Source organism: Prosopis cineraria, unplaced genomic scaffold (genome assembly GCF_029017545.1).
Source record: "Prosopis cineraria cultivar Desert tree isolate PC_DT_omini unplaced genomic scaffold, ASM2901754v1 PC5, whole genome shotgun sequence".
Lineage (NCBI taxonomy): Eukaryota > Viridiplantae > Streptophyta > Magnoliopsida > Fabales > Fabaceae > Prosopis > Prosopis cineraria.
Window position 1 is genome coordinate 31,053,626 of NW_026555336.1, and position 25,285 is coordinate 31,078,910.

General features: G+C 31.5%; 2 protein-coding genes across 3 annotated transcripts; both read left to right on the forward strand.

The window, feature by feature from the left end:
* The first annotated feature begins 5,524 nt into the window (after positions 1–5,524).
* Positions 5,525–6,393, forward strand: LOC129311870 (uncharacterized). The gene has a single exon (XM_054954339.1). The coding sequence runs from the start codon at positions 5,613–5,615 to the stop codon at positions 6,168–6,170; it is 558 nt and encodes a 185-aa protein (XP_054810314.1). The 5' UTR covers positions 5,525–5,612; the 3' UTR covers positions 6,171–6,393.
* Positions 6,394–17,819: 11,426 nt separating this feature from the next.
* Positions 17,820–24,563, forward strand: LOC129311302 (ubiquitin receptor RAD23c-like). Of its 2 annotated transcripts, XM_054953520.1 has the most exons (12): positions 17,825–18,050; positions 19,198–19,359; positions 21,129–21,176; positions 21,927–22,003; positions 22,105–22,191; positions 22,319–22,499; positions 22,850–23,005; positions 23,097–23,165; positions 23,253–23,300; positions 23,370–23,479; positions 23,604–23,682; positions 24,215–24,563. In XM_054953520.1, the coding sequence occupies exons 1-12, from the start codon at positions 17,985–17,987 to the stop codon at positions 24,329–24,331; spliced, it is 1,200 nt and encodes a 399-aa protein (XP_054809495.1). In that variant the 5' UTR covers positions 17,825–17,984; the 3' UTR covers positions 24,332–24,563. The 2 variants fall into 2 exon arrangements, with proteins under 2 accessions (XP_054809496.1, XP_054809495.1); XM_054953521.1 differs by lacking the exon at positions 21,129–21,176 and having other exon boundaries at positions 17,820–18,050.
* Positions 24,564–25,285: the final 722 nt, after the last annotated feature.

Sequence of the window (25,285 nt, forward strand, 5' to 3'; positions counted from 1 at the left end):
AATACGGCATGTAAATACTAAATAACATGTGAAAAATTCTTTTGGTGAAATTATTTTTTATACTAATTTAATGTATTCTGTCAACGACATGAGAAACTCGTTGGCTTTAGCTGCAGCCTTACTGAGTAAGGCCGATTTTCAGGTAGAAACTACTGTGTGAAAGTCAATTTGGATTTAAGTTTAAACCATTTTTTTCTATTTACCATTTCTTTTAAAAAAATTTCTCCCCAAGATGACCATGCACCAACAAACTCGAGTTACTTCCTTAACCATTTGTCAAGTCTGAAAGGGGGGGGGGGGAAGGAGAATGATATTTAAGTTTTAAAAACAAGAATTAATTATAGTTAATTTTTTAATAAAATTTTTTAAAATTAAATTTTAAATATTGATTGAAATAATTATAAACTCAAGAATTATAATTCTAATTACTAATAAATCATTTAAATCATCAAGGTAATCCTCAGTTTATAATTAAGATTTTTGTTTATAACTGTTTGAATAAATATTTATAACTCATTTTCTAAAAAAATATAATTCTGTTGAGGACCTAACTAGCATTACTTATTTATTATATTGTAAATAAATTTATAAATTTTATATTGATACGTATTTTATGGTTCAAAATTATGAAATCAAATATATTTATTATTTTATTTTTTCTTAAGATTTTATCACGAAATATTTATTTATTTTTATTTTACAAAATTGATGAATATATTTTATGTTCAACCCCATGTTTGATGTACGGAATTTAAATTTTATTATAAAATTTTAAAAAAATAACATTTAAAATGTAATATAAATAAGAATTTCAAACAGAATAAAAATATACCCTGATGCGTTTTATATGCTCGTATGGCTAGAACTTAGAAGAGATTCTTCCAGGGAAAAAAAAAAAAAAAAGAGAATGGATTTTACGAAAAAGTTTGCCATTCCACAAAAGGAACGATTAACGGTGTTGGTGGGAATCTACAAATCTCAATAATCCGTGGGTGAAAAGGAATCAACAGTTCAATTCGTCAATACCAACAGAAAGCTTATAATAAATAATAGGCCAAAGCTTTTAGTTCTATTGGTATAAATATATATATATATATATATAATCCTTTAATTATATATATATAAATTTTAATTTACTCTTTTAATTTTAAATAATATTTTTTAATTATTTAATCATATCATAATTTATTTCAATGATTATTTTTATTTTTAAAAATAAGTTTAATGTGTCAATATTTAGAATGTTTTAAAAATATTTAAAAAATTTATTATTAAAATTTTTTCGGATAAAACTAATAGTGGTAGAGCTAAAAGATTAAAAAATATTTTATAAAGTTAAGAGAGTAAAATAAAATATTTATATAAAATTAAATGATTAAATATATATTTTAAACTAAATCTTATCATTTATAAACCATGAATAATATAGTTCATTTTATGTTCCACGCAACGCAATATATATAAGATTAAATGACAATTTCACTTTAAACAATACATTTAGAAGCATTTGAAATATTAAAGTCCATTTTTTATGTCCTATTTTTAAAATTTTAAAAATCTTCTAATATCATCTCTACTATTAATAAAAGTTAATTTTACCGTTTATTGATTAAAAACTTCAAAAAAAGATCAAAAAATTATAAAAAGGGTTAGAATACTACATAAAAGATTCAAAATCATAGACAATAATTCAAAAATTACTGAAAAGATTAAGAAAATTTTTTTTCGTCATTTTACGACTTTTGAGGTTATTTTTTTATATTTTTTTTAACACTCAAAATTAACATTTGTTAATCATATGGTTATTATTGGATCGTTTGCCATTTAACCCTATATACACCAACACACGTATATTTTTTTACGGTAATTAAGTACAAATAGTGACGTTTCAAATAGATGCTGCTAATAATCTTATGAAGAAAAATATGGCTTTTAATTTCATGTCTCTTTATTGCTTTTTCTCCCTCATTTTCTAAAAAGGAAATAATAGACGGGACACTTGATCAATATTGATCACTAAAACAGAGGCATGTATAATGGAATAAAGGAAGCGAATACATTATGTTACAGTGCATACACGAGCATCCAAAATTCTCTATCACAGCGATCATAAAAAAAAATTAATTATATAGTAAGCCAAGAAAAAGAAATAAATAAAATATGATAAAGAAAATAAATAAATAAAAAACCTAATCATACACAACAAGGAATTATCTTTTTATGACCATGAGAAAGTATCTTCGTGAAGAACTTTCAAATATGGTGTGATCTGAAGTTTACAAGAGGAGGGCAATTAACATTTTTTTTGGAAAAAAAATCAGGAATTAACACTTTATTATTTGCCAGAAAAAGAAAAAACTTCGTTTCTTAAAGATATATCTTTCAATTTATTCCCCCCCACCTTTTCGGGCATGTTAGTGCAGAATCAATCGATATTATTATCTAATATATAAGATTTAAAAATAGATTATAAGTATTTGGCTAGTGCGTGGTGATTCTATTGATAGCTTGACAACTATTTAATAGGTTAACTTTTTTTTCCCCCTCGGCCAAATGTGATCGGTTAGGTTTAATTGGTACTTTCAACATAGTGGTAGGGAAATAATTGATTATAGTAGAAGGGTATTATAATAAATATTCAAATTTCTACCGAAAAATGTTGGATCGCATCTTCTTTTTATTTGTTAAAAAAGAGCTCATTTTATTAATTAAAAACACAGACAACAATAACCGAAGCTAAAAAAAATGCTAAAAAAAAACCTATATACATTAATCAATTCTAACTCTGTTTTAGTCATCAATTATCACAAGAACAATTAAAAATAGAAATTCTAATAACAGTGAAATTAGTAATAAAAAAATTAGATAAAGAAGATGTAGCTTCTAACATCACCCAACATGACACATCCTCCTAGAACTTATCATTGCCAACAAGCAATAACATCCAATGTGTTGGATCATATCTTAAAAATGTGCAGTTTTATATTAAACATATAAAACATTTTTAATATTTTAATGTGTAATTAATGTGATCTTTACATTTTTAATATTTTTAACGGGGTTAGTTCTAACAAGAGAACTACAAAATAATAATTGATTCTTACTTTGCATGAACAATATCAATTGTATTTCTGATTTTAATCAAACTTACTGCCCTAATTCAGCAAAGATAATAAAATTGAATTTTTAGTTCCAATAATTATAAAACTGATTTATAAAAACTTCAGATTTCCTGCTTGGGTCAGTTTCGATTTTCAAGCGACAAAATAAAAAATAATGCACCCTCTTGAAGGGTCAAATAACATTGACGCTTGTTTTTCTTTTTATTGTTTTTTAACATAAACATGTTAAAAATATAAGCCAATTTTAATGAAATCTCGCTAACAATAAACTAATTAATAGTCTTTCAACTAATATTGAAAATTGAGTAAAGTAGTCTTTTAATGTAAACATATTAAAAATGTAAAGATCACATTAACTGCATATTAAAATACTAAAAATATTTTATATTTTTAAATGTTGAATCTCATATTTTTTGACAGAAGGGTAACAATTTAATTGGATTGGATTTAAATATTATGGGGTCCAAGCTTTTGCAAACCCCATGTTTAAACAGCCACAATTAACTCAAAGGCTAAAATTGCCACTTATTTTTACTCAATAAAGTAACTTATTATGTTTTTTTCCTCCTAATTTGTTGCCATTTCATTGAACTGAAGGCAAAAGATTGTATATGTCATTTTTAATTATATTTTTAAAAGCTGTCACAATGCTTATACATGATGCATGAAAATAACACGGTGATAAAGAAATTTTACACACATATTACCATAAAATATAAATAAAAGTAACTAATTCACTCATAAAAAAAAGTAACTAATTCTATATAAGTACCACCAGACTGTAAAAGAAATTTTTCCCTTTCTCTTTTGTGGTGTCAAATTCTCTCAAACTAAAATAGAAATTAAAAAACGCGCTTCTAAATTACAGTGCAGTGTTTCTTTGCCATCTTTGATTAACTACAGTTACAGTGCAAGTTTATAAACAATTTGAAAAATGTACCCGTTTTAAAGTCTTAACATATTTTTTCGGTTTTGCCTTAATGTTGTTTTCTGATTCAGATGTTCGCAGTTGGATCGGTTTAATGATAGATGGTATTATCCATTCAAATGTTTTTTTTTTTAAAAAAAAGAGGAAAAAGAAAAGAAAAGGTCCAACGTATTTTTCACGCTCAAAGTTGATTGGGGATCCGCACTAATATCTTCTTAATCCCAAATTCACGATAAATCTGGATGACATTGAAAATTTCGAATCAAAGATTTGAAAATTTCGAATCAAAGATTCAACGACTAATATGTTATATCAAATCATGCATACAATTCTTAAGAAAATATATGCCCAAACATGGAATACCCATATTATTTTACTCCTTTAAAGAAGAATTTTTCATGCAGGTCTGGTATTCTTTTTATTGTAAATAATTTTCTAAGCATACAAAATCATAACCATCTTTTTTTCAAAAAACAAAATCTAGAGTATAAAAAAAAACAATAAATTCAACAACAAAAATGGGTCCAATTTGTAATAATTTGATTTATAATACATAAGATAGTAAAATTAAATTTCACTACTAACGTTGATGAACGACTTTGTAAATGCTATTTAAACTTAAAGGTACGTTTTTTATCCTTATGAGTCATGAGACTTAACTCATATGAACTTTATTTTATTAAAAAATATCAAATTTTTTTGACAAAATATTGGGCATCTGGATATGGTTTATAACTTGATTAACTTCCATTCATGGAATTCCATAATCAGATATTCAGATTCAGGGAGAAACAATAACAAAATTCAAAGTCAACAAAAATGCCATTTTCAATTATTGAACGTACTAGATGGTGCCTTGGTTCCCATGGAAATGAGCCAGTCATCGTGGGTGGCCGTCGCTTTCGTATTAAATTAATAAATTAAAATAAAATATATAATTCGATAAATAAGATTTTAATGATTTAATCAACCACTATTCCACAAAGCCCATTCCGCCACTCCATCATTCCAAGCCATCTACCAAATTACCCAAAATGCCCTCGCCCTGGTCCCATATTTAATTTTCCTACCAACTCGTACCCTAAAAAAAAAAAAGGAAAAGAAAAGTAAAGAAACAAAGGCCGTGATTGACTAGAAGAGTGGGGCCCACCATCTGACCCGGACTCCAATTCCGAATTCAATTCCGTTTAATAAAAATTAAAAACGGAAAGAAGCGGGCACCCAATTTTCCTTTATTGCTATTTTTTTAATTTTCAGGAATATGGAAAAAAGAGAAAAAGGTATCAAGAAACGTGAAAAAGGCAAATCAAATCCGTGATGGCCTAAGTATTCGCTCCCACGCGCCTGCCTCGTCACCATCATTACACCTTCTCTCTTTCTGTCTCTTTCTCTCTCTACCTTGTCCCCTCCTTTATATAAACACTCCAATCTCTTCCCCCACGAATCGCCACCACACTCTCTGTGAAGCAAAAGCCTTTGTTTCGGCAAAAGGGGAAAAACGAAAAAGAAAAATCAAGACAAGAAGTTTTTGTTCTCGGAGATTTTTGTTACTGTTCTTCTCCATGGAAGGCCCGAGTTCCGGGAAGCGGGTTCGAGATGACTCGGACGAGTCCGGGTTGGAATCGCCCGAGGTCAAGAGACTCAGAGATGATCTCCTCGACTTGCTCGATGACACCGACCCGGCTCTTTCGAGTCAGGACCTCGACTCGGTCATGAAGAGCTTGCAGGAGGAGATATCTGCCTCTTCATCGCCTGCTCCGGCAGTCGATCTGACGTCAGATTCCGGCGACTCTCAGCCACAGATTGGATACCTTCTCGAAGCCTCCGACGACGAGCTCGGTCTCCCCCCGCCCGGTGAGTCGGTGAACCCGGATGGGAAGGGCGAGTTGCCGACTGAGTTAATCCCGGCATTGTCGGACTCGTCTGGAATCGCCGAGTTATGGGAGTTTGAGAACCAGATCCCGAGTTACGACTCGTTCGATTTGGGAACTGGAGCTGAATATAACGGTAATAGTGCTGAGTACTTGGCGTTTGACGGCCTGTTCGATCACTCCGACGTGTATTACGACTCGGCCGAGTTGGCGGAGTCGTGGCGCCACGAGACCTTACCAGCTCAGTAGAACGGAGAGGAAAGAGAAAGCACTTTTCCGTCGTACGAATTTTATTTCGTATAGGACGAGACTTGTAAATTTATTCTCTCTATTTTTTTTTTGTGCCTTTGTTTACGAAGGAATTACACTAAGTTATATGTAGGGTTTAGGACGAATGAATGACGACGAGCTTTGACTGGGAAGAATCCTCCTTTTTTAAAATTAATTTAATTAATGGCAAAATTGTCAGCTACTCTCACTGGAAAATCATCAATCCATCTCTAAAGCATTAATTTTGTCCAAAAACAAAAATCTTTAAAGTATTAATTAATAAGTAATTGATTAATTAGTATTTTTTATTTTTCTAGATAAAACAAAATACGAGTTCCATGACTCATGAGGTGAGAAAAACTCACCGGCTTATTGAATATCGATACAATGTGGAGAAAACCCATGCACAATTTTAAGTTTGTTTTTCATGATTAATTTTAATTTTATTAATTTAACAATAATTAAATACAAGTTAATAACTTTACTTTAGAATGAAAAATTTAATTATTTTTTAAGTAAAATCTTGTAATAAGAAATAAAAAAAAAATGCAAAAGCCCTTGTTGAGAAAATGCAAGGAAGATGGGAGGGAGATGCATCCATGAGAGAAATAGTCATTGCTTAATACTCACACATCCATTAAAACTTTATTTAGTTTAAAAGGAGGGAATGGAGGGGAGGTGAGGTGAGGGAGGGGGAGGGGGCATTTGCAAAAAAAAAAAAATTATACTTAAAAAATATGAATTAAATTTTGGAAAATTTGAAAGTGTAATAGTTGAAAATTTTCAAAGCTTTATTATTAATTTATAATAATACAAATATAATAAATTAATCATAATATAAAAATATAATAAATATTAAATTGTTTGTTTGATTTGATTTTATAATATGAGTTATATTTACAAAAGTTTTCATTTATTAACTATATGCTTATGAGGAGGGGAGGGAAAAAAAAAATTTAACTGTATGTTTGGGGGGAGGGGAGGAAAATTTCCTCCCCCTCCACCTTACCAAACAAGGGGAGGGGACTCCCCCCCCCCCCCTCTCCTTATCCTATCCAGATAGAAGAGGGGCCTTGTCCCATCCAAATAAGGAGAGGGCAACCCCTCCCCTCCTTGTTTGGTAAGGTGGAGGGTGGAAAAACTTTTTACCCTCCCCTCCAAAATCTCACCTCCTTCCAAATTAGGGAAATGCTTCCCTTTCCCTTCCTCCCCTCTTTTCCATCCACCTCCCTTCCTTTCCATCCCCTCCCTTCTTCTTCTCTTAAATCAAATGGGTAAATATGTATTTTTATTCTTAAAATATTTTTTGAAGAGCACCTAATATAATAATGCTTTTGTTGAAGAATTTTGCTTCCAAAGTTATTAAAATAAAGTATTTTTTTATTAAATTTTTTAATAGTTAAAGTTTGAATTCAATATTGTCATTTTGATAGAAAATGCAAAAATATTTTGTTTTAATAATTTTAAAAGCAAAATTACTCTAACAAAAATGTTAGGGTGCTAGATGTTCCTTGAAAAATATTTTAAGAGCAAACATAGATCTTAACTCTTATTAAATTACCCAAATTCTATATTTTAAGTTTAACAACCCCTTTTAGATCAAATGCTAAACCAAACAGACACTATAAATTCATTTAACTAATTTTTTATGTTACACTTTTTCTATATTTAAATGTCTATATGCTCTATTTTATATAGAATAAAGACAAACATGAGCTGTTAAAGTGTTTAAACAATTTTAGTTATTTATCTAATTATCAAATCTTCACTTTAGACAGCAACTTTATTTATTTAATATTCTTCTTGTAGCTAGAAGTTTTCTTTTTCTCCTTCACCCTCGAAGAGATTTATCTTCGTGAAAATAGTTATTTGAATATATTTATGCCATAATGATTTAATTAAAGTTGCTGGTAAAAAAAAAACGTGAAACAAAGTAATTTTTTAAATAAAAAGATTAATATATATTAGTAAGATAAAAATGAAAGTATGTTCTGTTTTCCAGGGTTACGAGTATAACCCTGGCGAAGTTTCCTGTCAAGAGATATTTTCGACAGAGAGATAACGTGCTTAAACTTTTGAAACACGGAAGATTTATGTCACGGATTCATGGCGGATCGAGCAACAAAAAAAAAAAAAAATAGATAAAAATGTTAATTAATTCATAACCAACGTATAAAAGTGAGATGGTTAATTAAGATAGTATTAAAAAATCAGTTGAAATGAAAAAAAAAATTGAGAATCAATTAGATAAAACTAGTGTAAGGAAGTGAGATGGTTAATTTTTCTCTCTCTCTGTTTTTTTTTTTCAACCCGAAATTCAAAATTAAATCAGCCCTCAATAAGTCAATCTATTGGCTATTTTGTGCAGTTCCTTTTATTTTTCAACCTGAATTATAGAATCAAATCCAACATTTCTAGAGGGTCTAACGCTGTTTAGAGGAAAAAAAGAGTGTGCAGCAGATAAGAAAATAAAAGAAAAAATATTTCCATTTATTAGTAAACAATTACCTTGTTGCCACTGGCCCAGTGAGACTTGGAACATAGTTGCTTTTATATTGGGTCCAAAAAATATAAAAAAAGAAAACAGCCACTGGTGCTGCACTTGTGCAAATATTTAGGCTTTAGTCTACATCTCAGAGTTGGTCTATTGTAGAACTTGTTGGGCTTGTATGGTTTCTTTCCTCTTTACGCCGGATTTTCAGTCTTGTAAGCATTATTTTATTTTGATCAATATAATATTATGGGAATTACAAAAAAAAAAAAATATTATGGGAATGATAATGACATTACAAAAGTATAATTTGATGCAAGGTTTTGAAAACTAAACCTTTTCATTTAATTGATCAAGGCATTGATTTAAGAGTTAATTGATAAAATCGTAATTGAATCATAATTAAACTGATCATAAATAAAATATTTTATAAAACTAGTTAAGACATTAGTTTAGTGGTTCAACCATGTGGATTGATTGGATTTTCATATTAAGAGGGATGAGGTAGTGATGTTTAATGAGACTTTTGATGGGGAATGAATCAAGAAGAGGCAAAATACAAAATTACTTCTTTCATTCTAAATTATAAAACATTTTTTTTCAGCTCATGTTGGTTCAAAAACTTTACCATTGCATTTATTAACTTGGTTTGTTGTGTAGTATTTATTATATTTTGTCACTCTTCATGATAGTTAAAACTTTATTGGTATGCAAGGAGGATCACACTTTCTCATGCTACAGTATTTCATTAAAAATATTATTTCTCTTATTTAATTTATTATTAACAATTGGGGAAAAGGGTAAAAAAAACTTATGATATTTTTAACTGAAAACAAGGATATAACTAAACTTTATTAGTATTCAAATTATAGTTAAAAATGTCTTATATTTTAAATTGCAGGGAGTACATGATAGGGATTATGGAAATATCAAGTGATTCTTTCAAAAAAAAAAGTTATTTTTTTGCTAACAAAGTATTTAATTGATATTCGATAGTATAGGGATTCACATCTCTAGTTGATGAAATTTTTGGCCAACAAGAATTTAATTTAAGTTTTATATATCATGGGTAAATCAATCACAAATGTTCTCAAATACACTTGAAATTAATATTTTTGTGAAACAATCTCTCGAGTCTTGAGTACACTCTTTTGTATAAGAATAAGATGACATTCATTTATATCTATTTTCTTATACAAATTTAGATAACGTATAGCCTTAAGTGTTTGATTTTTAGGGGGGAAAATGAAAAGTATCATAAAATGCAGGTTGGATTATTTTACCAATGCAAATTGGGTTGACCTCAACGTCTTTTTTTATTGGTCAAATAACATGTAAGCCCAACCCATGTTGTGTTTATGGATTGCTCCTGAATGCATTTTTGAGACCCAAACATACTTGAGATAGGAGTGGGGGAGTGGGCTATAAATTATCATGTATTGCTTAATTATTTGTTGACAAACGAATTGTGATCTTGTGCATAACATGGATTTCATTTTACCAAAAAAAAAAAGAAAAAAAAAGAAAGGATTTTTGTTTTGTGCACACTGTTATATGTGTGTGTGTGTGTTGATAAATAAAGAAAGCAAAAAAAAAAAAAAAAACCAACAGAACAGGAAAGAAAAGAGCCTTCTTTCTCTAAAGGTAGAAATTGGAGATCAACAAGCAACATAACAGCATGTTTTGCAATCCGATCAGCTTTAATACTACCTTCTCTTCTAACATGTATGAGATCAACAGTTCACTTATGTTGAAGTAAGATTATGGCATTTTGGGATCAAAACCCAGTGAACATGAAATTCATTATTTGCCTCCTTAATTAGATTTAGAGCCTCCATTGAATCACTTCTTAAACTCACTTTCCTATGCCCACTATCTCAAGCTTTATGAAGACTAAGATGACATGCCCAAAGCTCAATCGTAAGAGAATTTTTATAATGTTCGTCTTGATATTATTAGAACAACCATAAATAAAAATTAAATAAATACTTTTAAAACCTTTTTTCTAAAGTTGTTGAGCTTAACATTTCAAAATTAGAGGATTGAAACATAGGGAAGCATTACAACTAAATTAAAAATTCAATCAAGGGCAAACAATAATTTATTTTTCTTAGCACATTTGTCGCTATCAACGTGTCATTCATCGCAACAAATTAAATAAAAGACATATGCCACCATTACTGTCATGGTAGCATCCAAAGGCAAACTTTCGAAGTACACTGTTACTCTCTTTGACATCCAACTAAAGTGCTTAAATCACCTATAAAAAAAGTTATTAAGTTATCTAGCTAATGGTATTAGTTTTATTCCAAATAACATTTGATTTTAAAACTGAACACTGATTTGCAAAATGGTCATTTTTTTAAAAGTAAAATGCAATCAAATGTCCCATAACCTAATCATTTTCCATTAGCCTCAAACAAGGTTTAACCAGGTCCAGTGGACCATCAAACATTTAATTAAGTAGTCATACATACAATGACACAATTCACAAGTTTTGGTCATTCAAAAACCCCAACTACTCAAAATGGGTCAAATGCCTAAGGCATTACATATTGTACAAATTGACCATTTCACCACATAACCAAAGCAATTATCTATCAACATGTACTTGCACTAGCATTTCAACCTACAACATAACAATAACTCATAATGCAATCCCAACCGAAATGCAATCTCATAATGCAAGTACATTTAAAACTGCATGCAAATATTAGTTGGAAACATATGTACACACACACTCTCTCTCTCTACACCTAATCAAGGCATTTGGTAATGCAATATGGGAGTATTCCTTTCCCAACTCTTGCCCCTAGCTTTTATTAGTGCTATCACTTGTAAAATAGTAACCATGAGGTGAGACAAGGTCTCAGTAGCCAAATAATTTAAATTATCTATCCATAAATCAAATGTACTTAAGCATGCAAAGTGGGACAGCCATAAAGCATATGTTCACAGTAAACAAGAATTATCAATAATATATAATATGCATGATCACATATCCATCTAAACTTGCACAACTATGTCTGGTTGAATCCGTAGGCTAATAACACACTGGACCAAGTTTATGTGACTAGATTGATCCTAACTTACCTAATATAGATGGCAACTCAGCCAAAGGTGCCACTACCACTTTCAGATTATGGATTCCCCATTTTTGGAATATTTAAGGCGTTATATTGCTTCAGCCCATACCCTTATAGGTGATAATGGAGCTGCTAGAATAATAACTAAACATCGGGGCCACCTATGGTATCAGTGGTATCATCTAGATATCTATCTACTCCCTTTAGGATAAACTCCTACCCTTTCAATAATCATGTAGAATTATATAATAATGCATTCTTATATACAATCGGTTATTCAATTTAGATCAATTATATAACATAGTTTATAAGATTTCATAAATTAGATCTATATATATATATATAAATATTTGTATAATACTGTTTTCAAAATCTCTTTACCACTTCAGGTTTTCAAAACTATATTTATATACACGTAAATCAACCATTTCACAAACTTATAAATAATTCAATGTGCAAATAAACAGATTAGATTATTTAATTACCTCAACCCTTTTGTTACTGAAAAGGTTACTTGTGAAAATTAAGCCATGTCAATCTATAAGATTAAGCACTATATGTTAGTTTGTCAATTTAACATAAGTACTTAATAGCATAATTCAGTTAAACTAAATTCCTAACTTCTATCGTTGGACAATTATAAGCCCTAATCAACCTCTATAACTTTCATACAACTCCCACTAGACCAATTAACACTGATATAGGATTCACAACTTCAAACCTTCCATTTGAAGTCAAGGCGTAACCAAAACTCCAAAGCTTGATCAATAAATATTAATCTTAGATGCAAAGACTCAGTTTAACTTCCAAAAACCCTATACAAGTCATTGAGGCCAAATGAAAAATCTTCATCAACTCAGACTTTATTCCTTCACATTTCAAACAAACAAAAAATAGAGTAGATAGGGAGAGAAAGGACATATGAAGCTTACCTGTAAGATGATAAGTCAAAATCAACTTTCAAGTACTCAAAATCCTTTACCCTAATAGAGAGATCTCTTTTCTCACATTTTGTTGTTTCCTCCCCCTTTTCCCCTTTGTCTCACTTCTTTGATTCACAATCTATTTAATTAAATTTGGCACCATTCATTGTGGTGCATTGATCCATTCGACACAACGAATGTCTCAATTGAGCCACATGAAACCTTGAGCCACCAATTGGGCCTGGTTGATCCAATTACCATCCTTGCTTCATTTCAAAGCTATCTAAACATCCTAATAAGTTTATTAGCAAATTCAAAAACACCATGTAATTAAAATTATAGTCCACCAATTATCCTTCACCAGTTCATAATTTTTTGGATTAGAAATTTTGAATGTTACAATCATTCTTAGGTAATTTAAGCATGAAAGCTTCCAATAGTGAATAATGATTGTCCTTAATAATACCTCAATAGCTTGTAGTATAATTAAAATGTGAATAAGCTCCATCAACATAAACGCACTAACCTAACCTTCTTGTAAAAAAGAGAAGGTTTCCATATCCTTTACGGCATCTTATATACTCACACCTTATAGGCTTAGATGTGCTTTATTATAGCTAGAAACAATAGTCTTGGCCTTATAAAAAACTTGTTGGGGGGGAAGTGATGGTATTTTGAAAAAATTCTATCATTCCTTCACTTTTAAAGGAGCTAACAAACAACAACAAATAACTCCTTCCAATGCCCTTCAACTTGCCACGGCTATGGTAACATTACCCCACTCCCACAGACTACAATTGAAATATCAAGGTAAAAGACTTGGTTTGTTGATGGAGTTCCCTAAATCTTTAATTACATCACAGTTATGAAAAATATGAATCGCATTTTCCACTTTATAATGACACTAGATATAAGAATATGCAATACTAATGTTTCTACTTTTTGTAGCTACATTTTCCAAAAGCTTATTATGAAGCAATAGCCAAATGAAAGACTTACATCTCAGAGGAATATGCACTTTCCAGATTTTATTCCACATAGGATGAGAATAATCACCATCACCATTGAGCATATTATAAGATGATTTGAGAGAAGCTTCTATTGAAATACTTCATTTTCATGTTGCCCAACAACTTGTTTTTCACCTTGCATGACTTTTTTTCCAAAAACATCTCAATGATGATGCTTACTTCTGACAATTCTTGCCCATAAAGCATCCTTATTATTTATAAATCTCCATTCAACCTTTATCATAAAAGTCTTATTTGTAATCTTGCATGATGGATACCCAAATGACCTCTCCTTTTCTCCTTGTAAACCTTATTCCAAGCCACAACATGAATCTTCTTTTTCTCATTAGTGGAAACCCAGAGAAATCCACTAGCTTTCTTGTTAAGCTCATCAAAAGTAGCTAAAGGAAGTGCACAAGTTTGCATGGGATATATATGAATTTCCCGCACAATAGAATTATAATAAGAATATGTCTCCCAGCAAGTGAAAGAGCATTAGCTTTCTAATTGCTCATATTCAACAGTATATAACTTGGTGGTTTCTCCATGTTTAGTATGATGGAACAATTTTTTGATTAATGTACAAATTTGCTTTTGAAATTTCTAGCAAGTACAAGTGGTATCCTAAAATATTTTTTGACGTGATATTATCATAACATTTTTTCTTTTCAAAATGGCATGATGTTGCACTAAACTAACAATTTGAACACATTGACCATTAGATCCTTTCTTTGGAGCAACATTTGCACAAATGACAAACTATTTGGACTGAGTTGGTTAAAAACTTTTGTCTTATTTATCTCCTTGTGGCATTTGTCTCAATCGACTGAGTTGGTTAAAAACTTTTGTCTTATTTATCTCCTTGTGGCATTTGTCTCAATCACCACCTCCTCTAAATTTTTCAACCTTCTCGTTCAAGTTGCATCTTCCTCATTTGTCATTAGAGAAGAGTTGCTCAGGGAGAAGTGATATAATAGGCTTATTTGGCAATTTGTTATGAAAATAGTTTTTGTTTTCCAGAATAAAAAATAAAAAAAATTTATTTGGTAATGTATTTTCAAAAAGAATTTTAGAGAATAAAAAATAAAACATTTTTCTGAAAAATAGAAAAACAAAAATATTTTTTAAATATTTTGAGATTATTATTCTGGAGAACAATGAAGAATAAAATATTTTTATTATTTTTTATTTTCAAAACATATTCTATAAAACATTAGTTTTCAAAACAATAAAATTAAAACAGTTTTAAAACAGCCCAATATGTCAAGTTAGTTTTATTTTTTTTTATTTTTTTTGAAATAGAAGATCTGTGTAAAGCAATAAAAAAGACAATCAATAAATTAAAGTGAATGACATGAATATTTTTATTTAAAATACCCAAGTAAAATACAAGGCTAATGTTTTTATGGACAAAATATTCAGCATATTTTATTGATTATAGCAAAAATAGCAGTATAGTTTTTGTTTTTTGTAATAAAAGGGATAAGATAGTCAAAATATAAAGAAAGTGCATTTAGCTTCAGTGCTCATCAATTAGCCTAATGAGATTTAGATATTTCAGATTTAAATATTTTTTTATATTTTATTTTACAATTATCAAAATAAAAATTTTTAATAAAATTTTTTATCATCGATTTGGAAAGTATAGATTTGACTTGAGTTGTCTAATTTAATATTAAAATTATAAAATAATTTTAATTTTGTATTTATTAATATAAAAAATATGAAATTATAATTTTTTTAATAAATCTGTTTTATTACTCTTATCAACAGTCCAAATTTTATTTAGCTGGTCTAAATTTAATATTAATGGATTATATTTAAAAAATTTTACTTGAAATTTTTTAAAGAACATTTTAAAAAAATTTTCATTAGAAGATTCGATTTATTTTCATATTTATTTATGAAAATAAAATTTAAAAAGTTATAAAATATTTAATGTTAAATCTTGCTGATATTCAATTTATAAAAAAAGTATAAACTTTTTTAATATCAAAGTCAATCATTGTGGTTCGATTTATAATGTTAAGAGTGATTATAAATAGATTTATTTAAAAAAATCTTATTTTGATAATTTTAAACTAAAATAAAAATAAAATTTTAAAAGCTTTAAATTTGAACCATTCATATCTAATGATCAGGACAGTCCAAATCTCATCATGCTGTGAGCACCAAAGCTAGATCCTAACACTATGGAAGATTTTTTTAGGAAGGAATGGAATGGAGTGGGATGACTAAAAAACTTAACTCATTGTTTGTGATTTTTTTTTAAAAGGGAATGAAATGGCAAGGCCTTTGCCATCCATGGCTCACTTTTTTTGTTTCCTTAAATTAGGAGGTCAAGGATGGAGTAATATAATATAATCATTAATTTATAAAATTACCCTAGCTTTCTATCCTAATAAAAGAATCTTATTTATTATTTTCATTCTCCAGCCATTTCTTTTCCTTCCTATTAGGGCTACACATGGACAAGAGCATCACCCCTAGTTGGTGCTCAGCCCGATGTTAAGTCAGGCATCAAGTTGGCCCAATTGACAAGAAATTATTTTTGCAAGTATTTTTTTGAAAAATATAAAAAAGATTTCCTTGAAAAAATATTATTATTATTATTTAAAATATATTCTTCATAAAACTAATATCAGAATCAAAAGTAATTTTTTAAAAATTTAAATAAACAACTTCACAATTTAAATAAACTAATATTCTTCATGCCCACCATTTTATTCACATCTTCATTATCATATCCGTTTCATTAAAATTTCCCCCTCCAAAGGGGTCCTGAGGAAATTTGACATTTTCATTTTATATATTAATCCTCTACCCACTCTTACATTTATGAGGCATAGCGTATCGTATATATATCTGATACATTGATATTTTAATTTTTGAAAATATAGGATGCAATATATTTATAACACATGTATATATGTATTTATAAAAAATATTAAAAATATACTTTTAATTTAGAAAATATTCAAATTAGCATGCATATATAATCTTTTATAATAATACCAAGCAATATATAATAATTAATTGTGCTTTTATTTTATCTATATTAATTGCCTACCACTTAGTCCCTATTAATAGATATAGTATTAGTATCTCCTCCTCTTTGACCATCATACGGTTACATTTTTATGTCTTTATAATTAAGAAAAATGCAATCTTTAACTTTTATTACATTTAGAACTTATATTTTAAGAAAAATCTAATATTTGATTTAAAAAAAAGTAAAAATGATATTAGTAATAAAAATTTTAACATTGCAATTTTTAATAAATTTAATTTATTTTTAAATTTTTGATCTTAAAAAATCAATTAGAAATCTAAAAATATAGGATGCGTATTAAAAATTAAAAATTTTTAAATTAAAAAATATTATTTCAATACTTTACGGATACGTATTGAAGAAGTATCGATATCAGATAAAATATCATTATGAATACGTGAGGCAATTTGAAATATTAGTATTTCACAACAGAGAACGTATAATAATCACAGTGATATTATTAATTTTTTATTTATGCATGGTACATATATTAGTTAATTATCTTTAAAATTATACACTCTTTTCATATCTATTCTTATTTAATTTAGTGTTTTAATTAAAAAATATTATTAATTATATATGCTAATTAAATTTATTTTTGAAACTTTTTTATTAATTGGAGTTAAGAAATTTAAAATGTTTTATATTTTTAAATATAATATTTTAAATAATATTGAACGGAATCCGGATCTAAGCCCCATCTAAACCATCCGAGGAACCATTTATCCATAGCCCAAGGGATTCGTGACTGATGGCTGTGATTTTGTGAATAGCCAATCAAGCGGCGATGGGATAAATTTCCATCTCAAAGAGAATCAGATAAACTTGCCCTTATGTCTCGTGTCAGACACAAAAATCTAGCTCACTATTTTCACTTCCTTCTTTGTACTGTCATCCTCTCTCTCTCTCTCCCTACTTCATTTCATTCCACGCGCTTCGTTATCCGTCCATGTCCGGATATGCAAATACTCCCCATCCACGAAGCGCGTCTTCTCCCGTTTCCATAAAACGCGTGAGCTTCACTCTCAACTACCTTACACATAAATAACTAGCATTCTTGGGGCACTTTCGCCATTTTTAAGTTTTGGAGACTTTCTGCGTCTTGCGCCTTTGGGAACTTCGTCTTCGTTGTTAGGGTATATAACTTTGCCGATCAGTGGAGCAAACCCCCTTCCGGCGAATTTCGAATTTTGATTCTGTTCGGTTGGGGATTGAGAAGTAGTATCAGAAGATGAAGATATTCGTGAAGACTCTCAAAGGCACCAGCTTCGAAATCGAAGTCAAGCCTGAAGACAAGGTTTGCCCATTTCTTTGTCTGCCCGCTTTTGTTCGGACTTTTAGTTTTTATTGGCTTTTCGAATTGCGTTTCATACATTGGTTGTCTTTGGTCGGTTGGTTGAAGCCCTGAACTGAGGGATAATTAGGGTTCTTTGTTTCTCACTCTCCTTTTCTTTCGGCGTTGATTCTGATTATGGGTCTTGGACGCGTTAATTGTTATGAATTTAATGGTTAATTCGAATTGGCCGTATAAGATGGTTAACTTTTAAAACGTAATTGACTGACTGGCTAATTGTTAGTTCTGTCGGCTGCAATTCTTGTCTCGGGGTATAACGTAACGCCACCAGTGGCTATGTTGTTGATGCCCATCTTTACGCTGCGTTGTATTGGGAATTCTCAGGTGGAAAGTTTCGGTGATATTAACTCGTGATAGCGCATAGGTGACTATTTTGGACTTTGCTTGACGGGAATTGAATTCGACCTCTGTCATTGAAATTTAAATTAAATTAAATTAGTAATGTAGGAGAATGAATGGGTGGAACGTTGCCTTTTTTGCTAAGCCGGACCGTAATAATTCTATCACCATTTATATCGGCTAAATTGTTAGATGGATATTCATGTACGTCATCGAATCATACTTAGTTGTTGTAACATTAACACTTTGTTTTATAGTCACTGTGTATACTTTGTGGTTGAGGTGGTATGGTTATTGTAATTAACAATGCCAACTAGCGAGTTTGGACAATCAGTAATGCCGTTGAGTTTCAATGTTTTGGTTTTCCATAGTTGAGCAAACCTGGCTTGTATATACTACCTGCAACTGGCACGTGGATCGATGATTGTGTGGCTGATAAGCTGTCCATTTTTCTGACCATTTTGGTGGCAAATCTCTTATGGTTAAATATCTTGTACAGATTTTAATTTAAACCGCCAAAGAAGTTTTACTTTTACTGCAGAGTTATTCTGATGCGATTATTCTTGCTCATTATCTCATGTTGATCATAATCCTCTGTGACAGTACTGCAGTTCTATCATGTTCTGTTCTGTTTTATGATTTGTGAATTGATTTGAGGTTATGAAATTCCAGCCTGACAGTCTACTAGTCTAGTTCCATAGATTGAAATGGAATAACCTGCAATCTTATGTATGAGTTGTTTTTCATTCAGGTTTCTGAAGTGAAGAAACATATAGAAACTGTTCAGGGTGCAGCTGTCTATCCAGCTGCGCAACAAATGCTTATTCATCAAGGGAAAGTTCTCAAAGATGGTACTACCCTGGAGGAAAATAAAGTGGTTGAAAACAGTTTTGTTGTGATTATGCTGTCGAAGGTATTTTGTCTTCTGAAAACTCCCTTGGATTTTGAATGCTACCATTACCATTTTCTCCAGAATTAAGTTGTGGATGTAATTATTTAATTTTTAAACATTTAAAACTACATATATGTCGATAACTGTTTGTAGTTATTGGGTGGGATTAAGTTTAGGGATTTTTGCAGTCGGATTATGACCATCTGAGGTGTTAGTTGAAAATAGAATGGAATTTCAAGTGATTAAGGATTATCATCAAGTTACAAGCTGTTCCACTTATCTATGGATCTGCCTTTCTGCCTCCTCATCTGGTAAAATATCTTGACAATGTACCCCTGTATTCTAAAGGTGGTGCATGCTTGACTGAGGCATACTGATGTAAAGGAGTTCTGGATGAGGCTGTAACCACATATTATCAAGGCCTCACCAGCATTTCAGTTGAATTTGGCATTGGACGGCTGGATTCTCTTGGCCTATTCCACTCTGAATTTTAACATATCCTGAGAACTCTATTCTTGAAGTAAAATTCGCAAGAACTCCTTTCATTAGAACAGTTTTTAAGAGAACCATTTATCTTGTTATTGGATGATGACCTGACGTTGCAGTTGCAGTGTTGCTCACAAAATAACTGTCGGAAGTAGGACTTTTATTGTAATCATTCTACTTGGTAATATTTTGACCTGAAGATATTTCAGATAGAATTAAGTGAAAGTTAAAGTTTTTCTCCTTTTTCTGTTTGACGTTGTACACAATGGACTGGTAAAACTAACATAAAGATAAGTTTTGTATTAGAATTTTTATATCTCGAGCATGTTATGGGTGAACCTTAAAAAGTTGCCACTTTAAGCTTATTAAAAAGGTTTGATCAACATTTATGAGTGACTAGCAGCTGGGGTTGTTGGTTACAATGGTGCAATGTAATCGTGCTGAGAATTTTTGTGGGGAGACTGAGCGTCAGTAACTTTTAGTTGTCGTGTATAGCCAAGTTGTTGCTCCTAGTGGTCCAGAATCTTTCCATGTTTATAAATTCCATTAAATTGTCATCTTGTAATTTGGAAGTCCTTGGCAGCAAACACATATCTACGTTAATAGCTACATCAAAACCTGTGCTCAAACTGTTGTTTAAACTTCATCTTCCCAAACTTCATTATTTGATCTTCAATGTTATTTTTGGAATCTTTTTATACTCTTGCAGTGTAGTTCACTATTTAAGTCTACTTTTTTTCTTTTCAAGTACAAAATCTGCTCTTACTTATTCTGAGAATTATTCATTTTTATCATGTCTTTATTACTGTAACATAGAAGTTTATATAGGAAAGTGGGGCAAGATATCCTCTTCAGAAGCCAAAGATAAACGTGAAATTTCAAAGGAAAGGAATTAAACCAAGCCGGGCAAAACCTCTCCAGTCCACAGCAAACCAATCAATTAAACTGTTTTTAGTAGTCCCTCAGAAATTCATCCAATCATTGTTCATTTTATTGATATTACAGATATTTTGAATTTGAATGTTTGTCTCACCTCACATGCATAGTTGTTTCCACGTGGCAGTTATTGGCAATGAATAAGATTACAATGGATTCATTAGTCATTAGAATAGACCGGGAAGTCCCTTCATCCTCCTTGACTCTTAATTCTAGTTTGACTTAGAATGGAGTTTTTTCTAGTGAGTTAGACATGTTTTAAAGCTTTATGCCGACCCTTTTCTTTGTATATACATATACATATATTAACCTGTGGTATATTATTTCTTTCAATCCTAAATTCTGGTATGTGCTGGAAAATATGCTAGAGTAAGAGCTCATCTGGCGAGGGATCTGCTAGTGCACCTTCAGTTAAGGTGAGAGAAATTTTTTCTGTTAAAATGTTCCTATTAACGTTACTAATATCATCTTGGCTTTATCCTTGGACTCTTCCACTTATCTGGTAATGGACAATTCATATAAAATTTCCATATTCTATGTCCGAGTTTCATCCTGCCCACCCCCTTGGGGGGGGGGAGACTAGGTTGTAGGGATGATAGAGATACCCATACCTTGTGGGTGCCCGCAAAATTAAGTCATTTGAATATGGATATGGGGATGAAAATTTGGCTCGGGTCTGAAGTTGGTGTTGGGATTATTAAGGTTGCCACAAAAGTGTGTGAATTTACCTATCAGGATTGGAATATGACAAACTTTGACTAAGATATACTGGTTGTAATATGTATGTATCATTTGGTATGTTTGAGACATTCAAGGATAATGCTGTTCATACCATAAAATTTCTGAGTCATTCATTGTATTTTTGGATAACAATATTAACAGCTGTGTGATTATTTTTTGGGGTGATTTTATGTGAATATATTTTGCATAAAAGAGGCCCAATGTGAAAAAGTGGTACCCATTTTAAAAAATTTCCAGGTAAATAGGTCTGAATCTATACAAGGATGGGGATTATGTGGCCTGTGAGGATTTGAGTACAGGGACGAGAAAATAGTTCTATCTTTGAGAATGGGGCTGATCATATTGATAAATAACATATATGATGAAGTAGAAAATACTGTTATGTATTTAATCATTTAATGACCAGCATTATTTTTTCATTGCAGGCTCCTCAGACTAGTTCAGCTCCTACTCCTGCCCCTGTGTCAATGGCCCCTCAAGCTCCTGCTGCAGCTACTTTGTCGTGAGTCATTGACTTTTCTAGACATCTTGTCTTCAAGCATAAGGTCAATTTTTGGTGTAACTATTTCAACGTGAATTGTATCTGTCATTTCAACTTGACAGACCACCTCCTGCACCTGCGCCTGCTCCTGCACCTTCACCTTCACCTTCACCTTCACCTTCACCAGCTCCAGCTCCAGCTCCTGCTGTGTAATTTTCTGTTTCCTGTGTTGTTTGTAACTTGAACTTTATGGTTTGCATTTGCAAGGGCAATATTCTTCCAATGTTTTTGGGTTTTTCCTTAAATTTGATTTTGATATGAACATTGTTGGAGCAGGTCAGGGTCTGCTGATATCTATGGGCTGGCAGCATCTAATCTTGTTGCTGGGAACAACTTGGAGGGAACAATTCAGCAGATTCTTGATATGGGTGGTGGGAGCTGGGATAGGGATACTGTTGTCCGAGCCCTTCGCGCTGCTTACAACAACCCTGAGAGAGCTGTTGAATACTTGTATACAGTATGTGAATTCCTGAGCTTTGTATCTATTACTCCTTATAATCTTTATGTTAATTACTAAATTTCTGGTTCAGGCGTCCAGCTTGCAGCATATAGACATTTAACTATTATTAGAGAGCTTTGTCACATCCAGGATTTTTTAATTTGGTGATGACTGTCATTCTTTCTATATATTAGTGATGACTAAGCAGATCATTTGTATTTGGCAATTTAATCTTTTAATAATGAAAATATGAATTTATATGAGGGTAATTGGATCTATTAAACTTGATTGTTACAATTATTACTTCGGTTTCACTATTGTCCTTTCAATTCATTGGTTAAAGTCTTTACATTATATATAAACCTTAGGGTATCCCAGAGCAAGCTGAAGCCCCCCCTGTGGCTCGTGTGCCTGCCAGTGCTGCACAAGCTGGAAATGCTCCATCTGCAGCTCCACAAGCAGCACAACCTGCACCTGTTCCTCCAAGTGGACCTAATGCTAATCCTTTAGATCTCTTTCCCCAGGTGGCTGTTGCTTCCTGCTTTTTACCCCTCTTTTCTGTCAAAGCAAGATACTAGAGATTTCTCTGGCAGCGCGCTAACATGAATGTAGCAGGGCCTCCCAAATGTTGGTGCTGGTGCAGCTGGTGCTGGCAATCTAGATTTTCTGCGCAACAGTCAACAGGTATCATATATTCCTCCTGTCTGCCCCAAATTTGTAAAACTTTGGTCCTGTCTACCCTGAGTAGTACATTTGTTTTTATTGTTCCAGTTCCAAGCATTGCGAGGCATGGTGCAGGCTAATCCGCAAATATTGCAGGTCTTACTGTGGCAGTATGATTTTCTTTTCCCTTTCGTTTGGAGCTGTCTGACATTGTTCATTTTGCAGCCTATGCTTCAAGAGCTTGGGAAACAAAATCCTCATCTAATGAGATTGATTCAAGAGCATCAAGCTGACTTCCTTCGCCTGATAAATGAACCTGCGGAAGGTGGTGAGGGGTAAGAGATCATTTCATGCTGTTCACTGGTAGTTCTCTTTCATCATTGCCGCCTGCTGTTGGTGGCAGTGGATTATCATTTTGTCCCATGTCAAGTGGCTCATTTTGCTTTTGATTTACTTTAGGAATATATTAGGGCAGCTGGCTAATGCCATGCCGCAAACAGTAGCTGTCACCCCTGAGGAGCGCCAAGCCATTGAACGTGTAAGTTTAACCAGTATGCCATGCGCCGAAGAAAAATTTTCATTTGAAGTACCTGACTTTTTATCTCGCGATCTCTAAATAAAAGTGCCGCTTACCTTTTGTTGGCATTCAAATTGAAATTTGCCAAAAATCTAAAGTATTGAAAGCTAGATTGATCATTAAATTTATCAAACACTGGTTCAAGAGTTATTTGCCTAACATATAGTTGAACTATGGTTAGACTGGTCATAAACATAGCATTCTGTTAAACCGGTCAGGATACTCGTTTAACAGTTTTTCAATTCAACTGGTTGGATTGACTTGATTTTAGTAGTATGCAAAAATCACTAATATTTTTTGGGCCTGAGTTAAAAATTATGAGGCATTATGCACTGAATTTTATATTTGAGTGAAATTATAGATAGACGTTAAGAAAGTAATTTAACCTAATATATTTGTAATACTGATTGTTTGTTAAATTATGTGGTGATAATTTCCTCTGAAGTTTATAGTAGCCTTGTTCTTAAGCCTTCTGTTTTGTTTTCTTGCCCAGCTCGAAGCAATGGGATTTGATCGAGCACTTGTTTTGGAGGTGTACTTTGCTTGTAACAAAAATGAAGAATTGGCTGCTAATTACCTCTTAGATCATATGCATGAGTTTGAGGAATGATCTTTCAACTTTCCTGTCCTCAAAATTATTTCTTGTCTCTTTCGAACTTCTCGCCTGTTTTAATGTTCGATAAAAAGAAGTCGCAGGATGGACAAAAAGGGATGTTTTTAGCCTCCTTGGCCACAGAGCTCATGTATCTACCATTTTCTCTGTTTCTAGGATTCTTCTGAGTATTCATATAAATAGTTTCTTCGGAATATTCTTACATATACAGGATATGTGCATCTTTTCAGACATGTTTTTTAAATTTTATTCCAGTTCGATAATATCCAGAGATGGCAAATTTACCCAAATTAGCAAATACCCTTCAAAGAGGACACCTTTCTCTACCCATTAATACGCCATGCGCAAGGCCTGTTTGCTATTCCAAATTTAATTTCGGAATTTCCATGTAGGCCCGAGTTGTTCTTTTTGGCGCATTGCCTTGGATTAACTGAAAGCAAATGTTAACTGTTAGTTGATCGGTTTTGTTTAGGTGGTAAGCCACCTGGAATTCTCACTTTTTTCCCTTTGACCAAGGTTTTACCTCCTGTCCAACTTCCTCCTCATCACTCATGCCATAAGGAGACTGAGGGTTTGGACATGATGTGGAGGTGGGAGGGGAGAGGTGAGATTATGTGGCCTTATTGTGTTGGCTCATTTGACGTGGCATGCTATTTTAGCACTTTACAGTCAAACTATCGGTCAACATTAATAAAAGGGATATTGTATTATTTTAAAAAATGTTAAGGTGATATTGCACTTAAAAAAAAAAAAAAGCTTTAGGATATGATGTGTGTTTGTGTGGAAATTTTGCATGTAGATTTGTACTTTAATCATTTAAATTATAAAAAAATAATAATTTTTTAGTCTTTCAACTTTTAACTCACTTGTAACGTAATGTTTCAATTATGACTTGTTATAATTCAGTCTTTTAATTATAACATGATGCAACTCAATCCCTTAGCTTTTGAT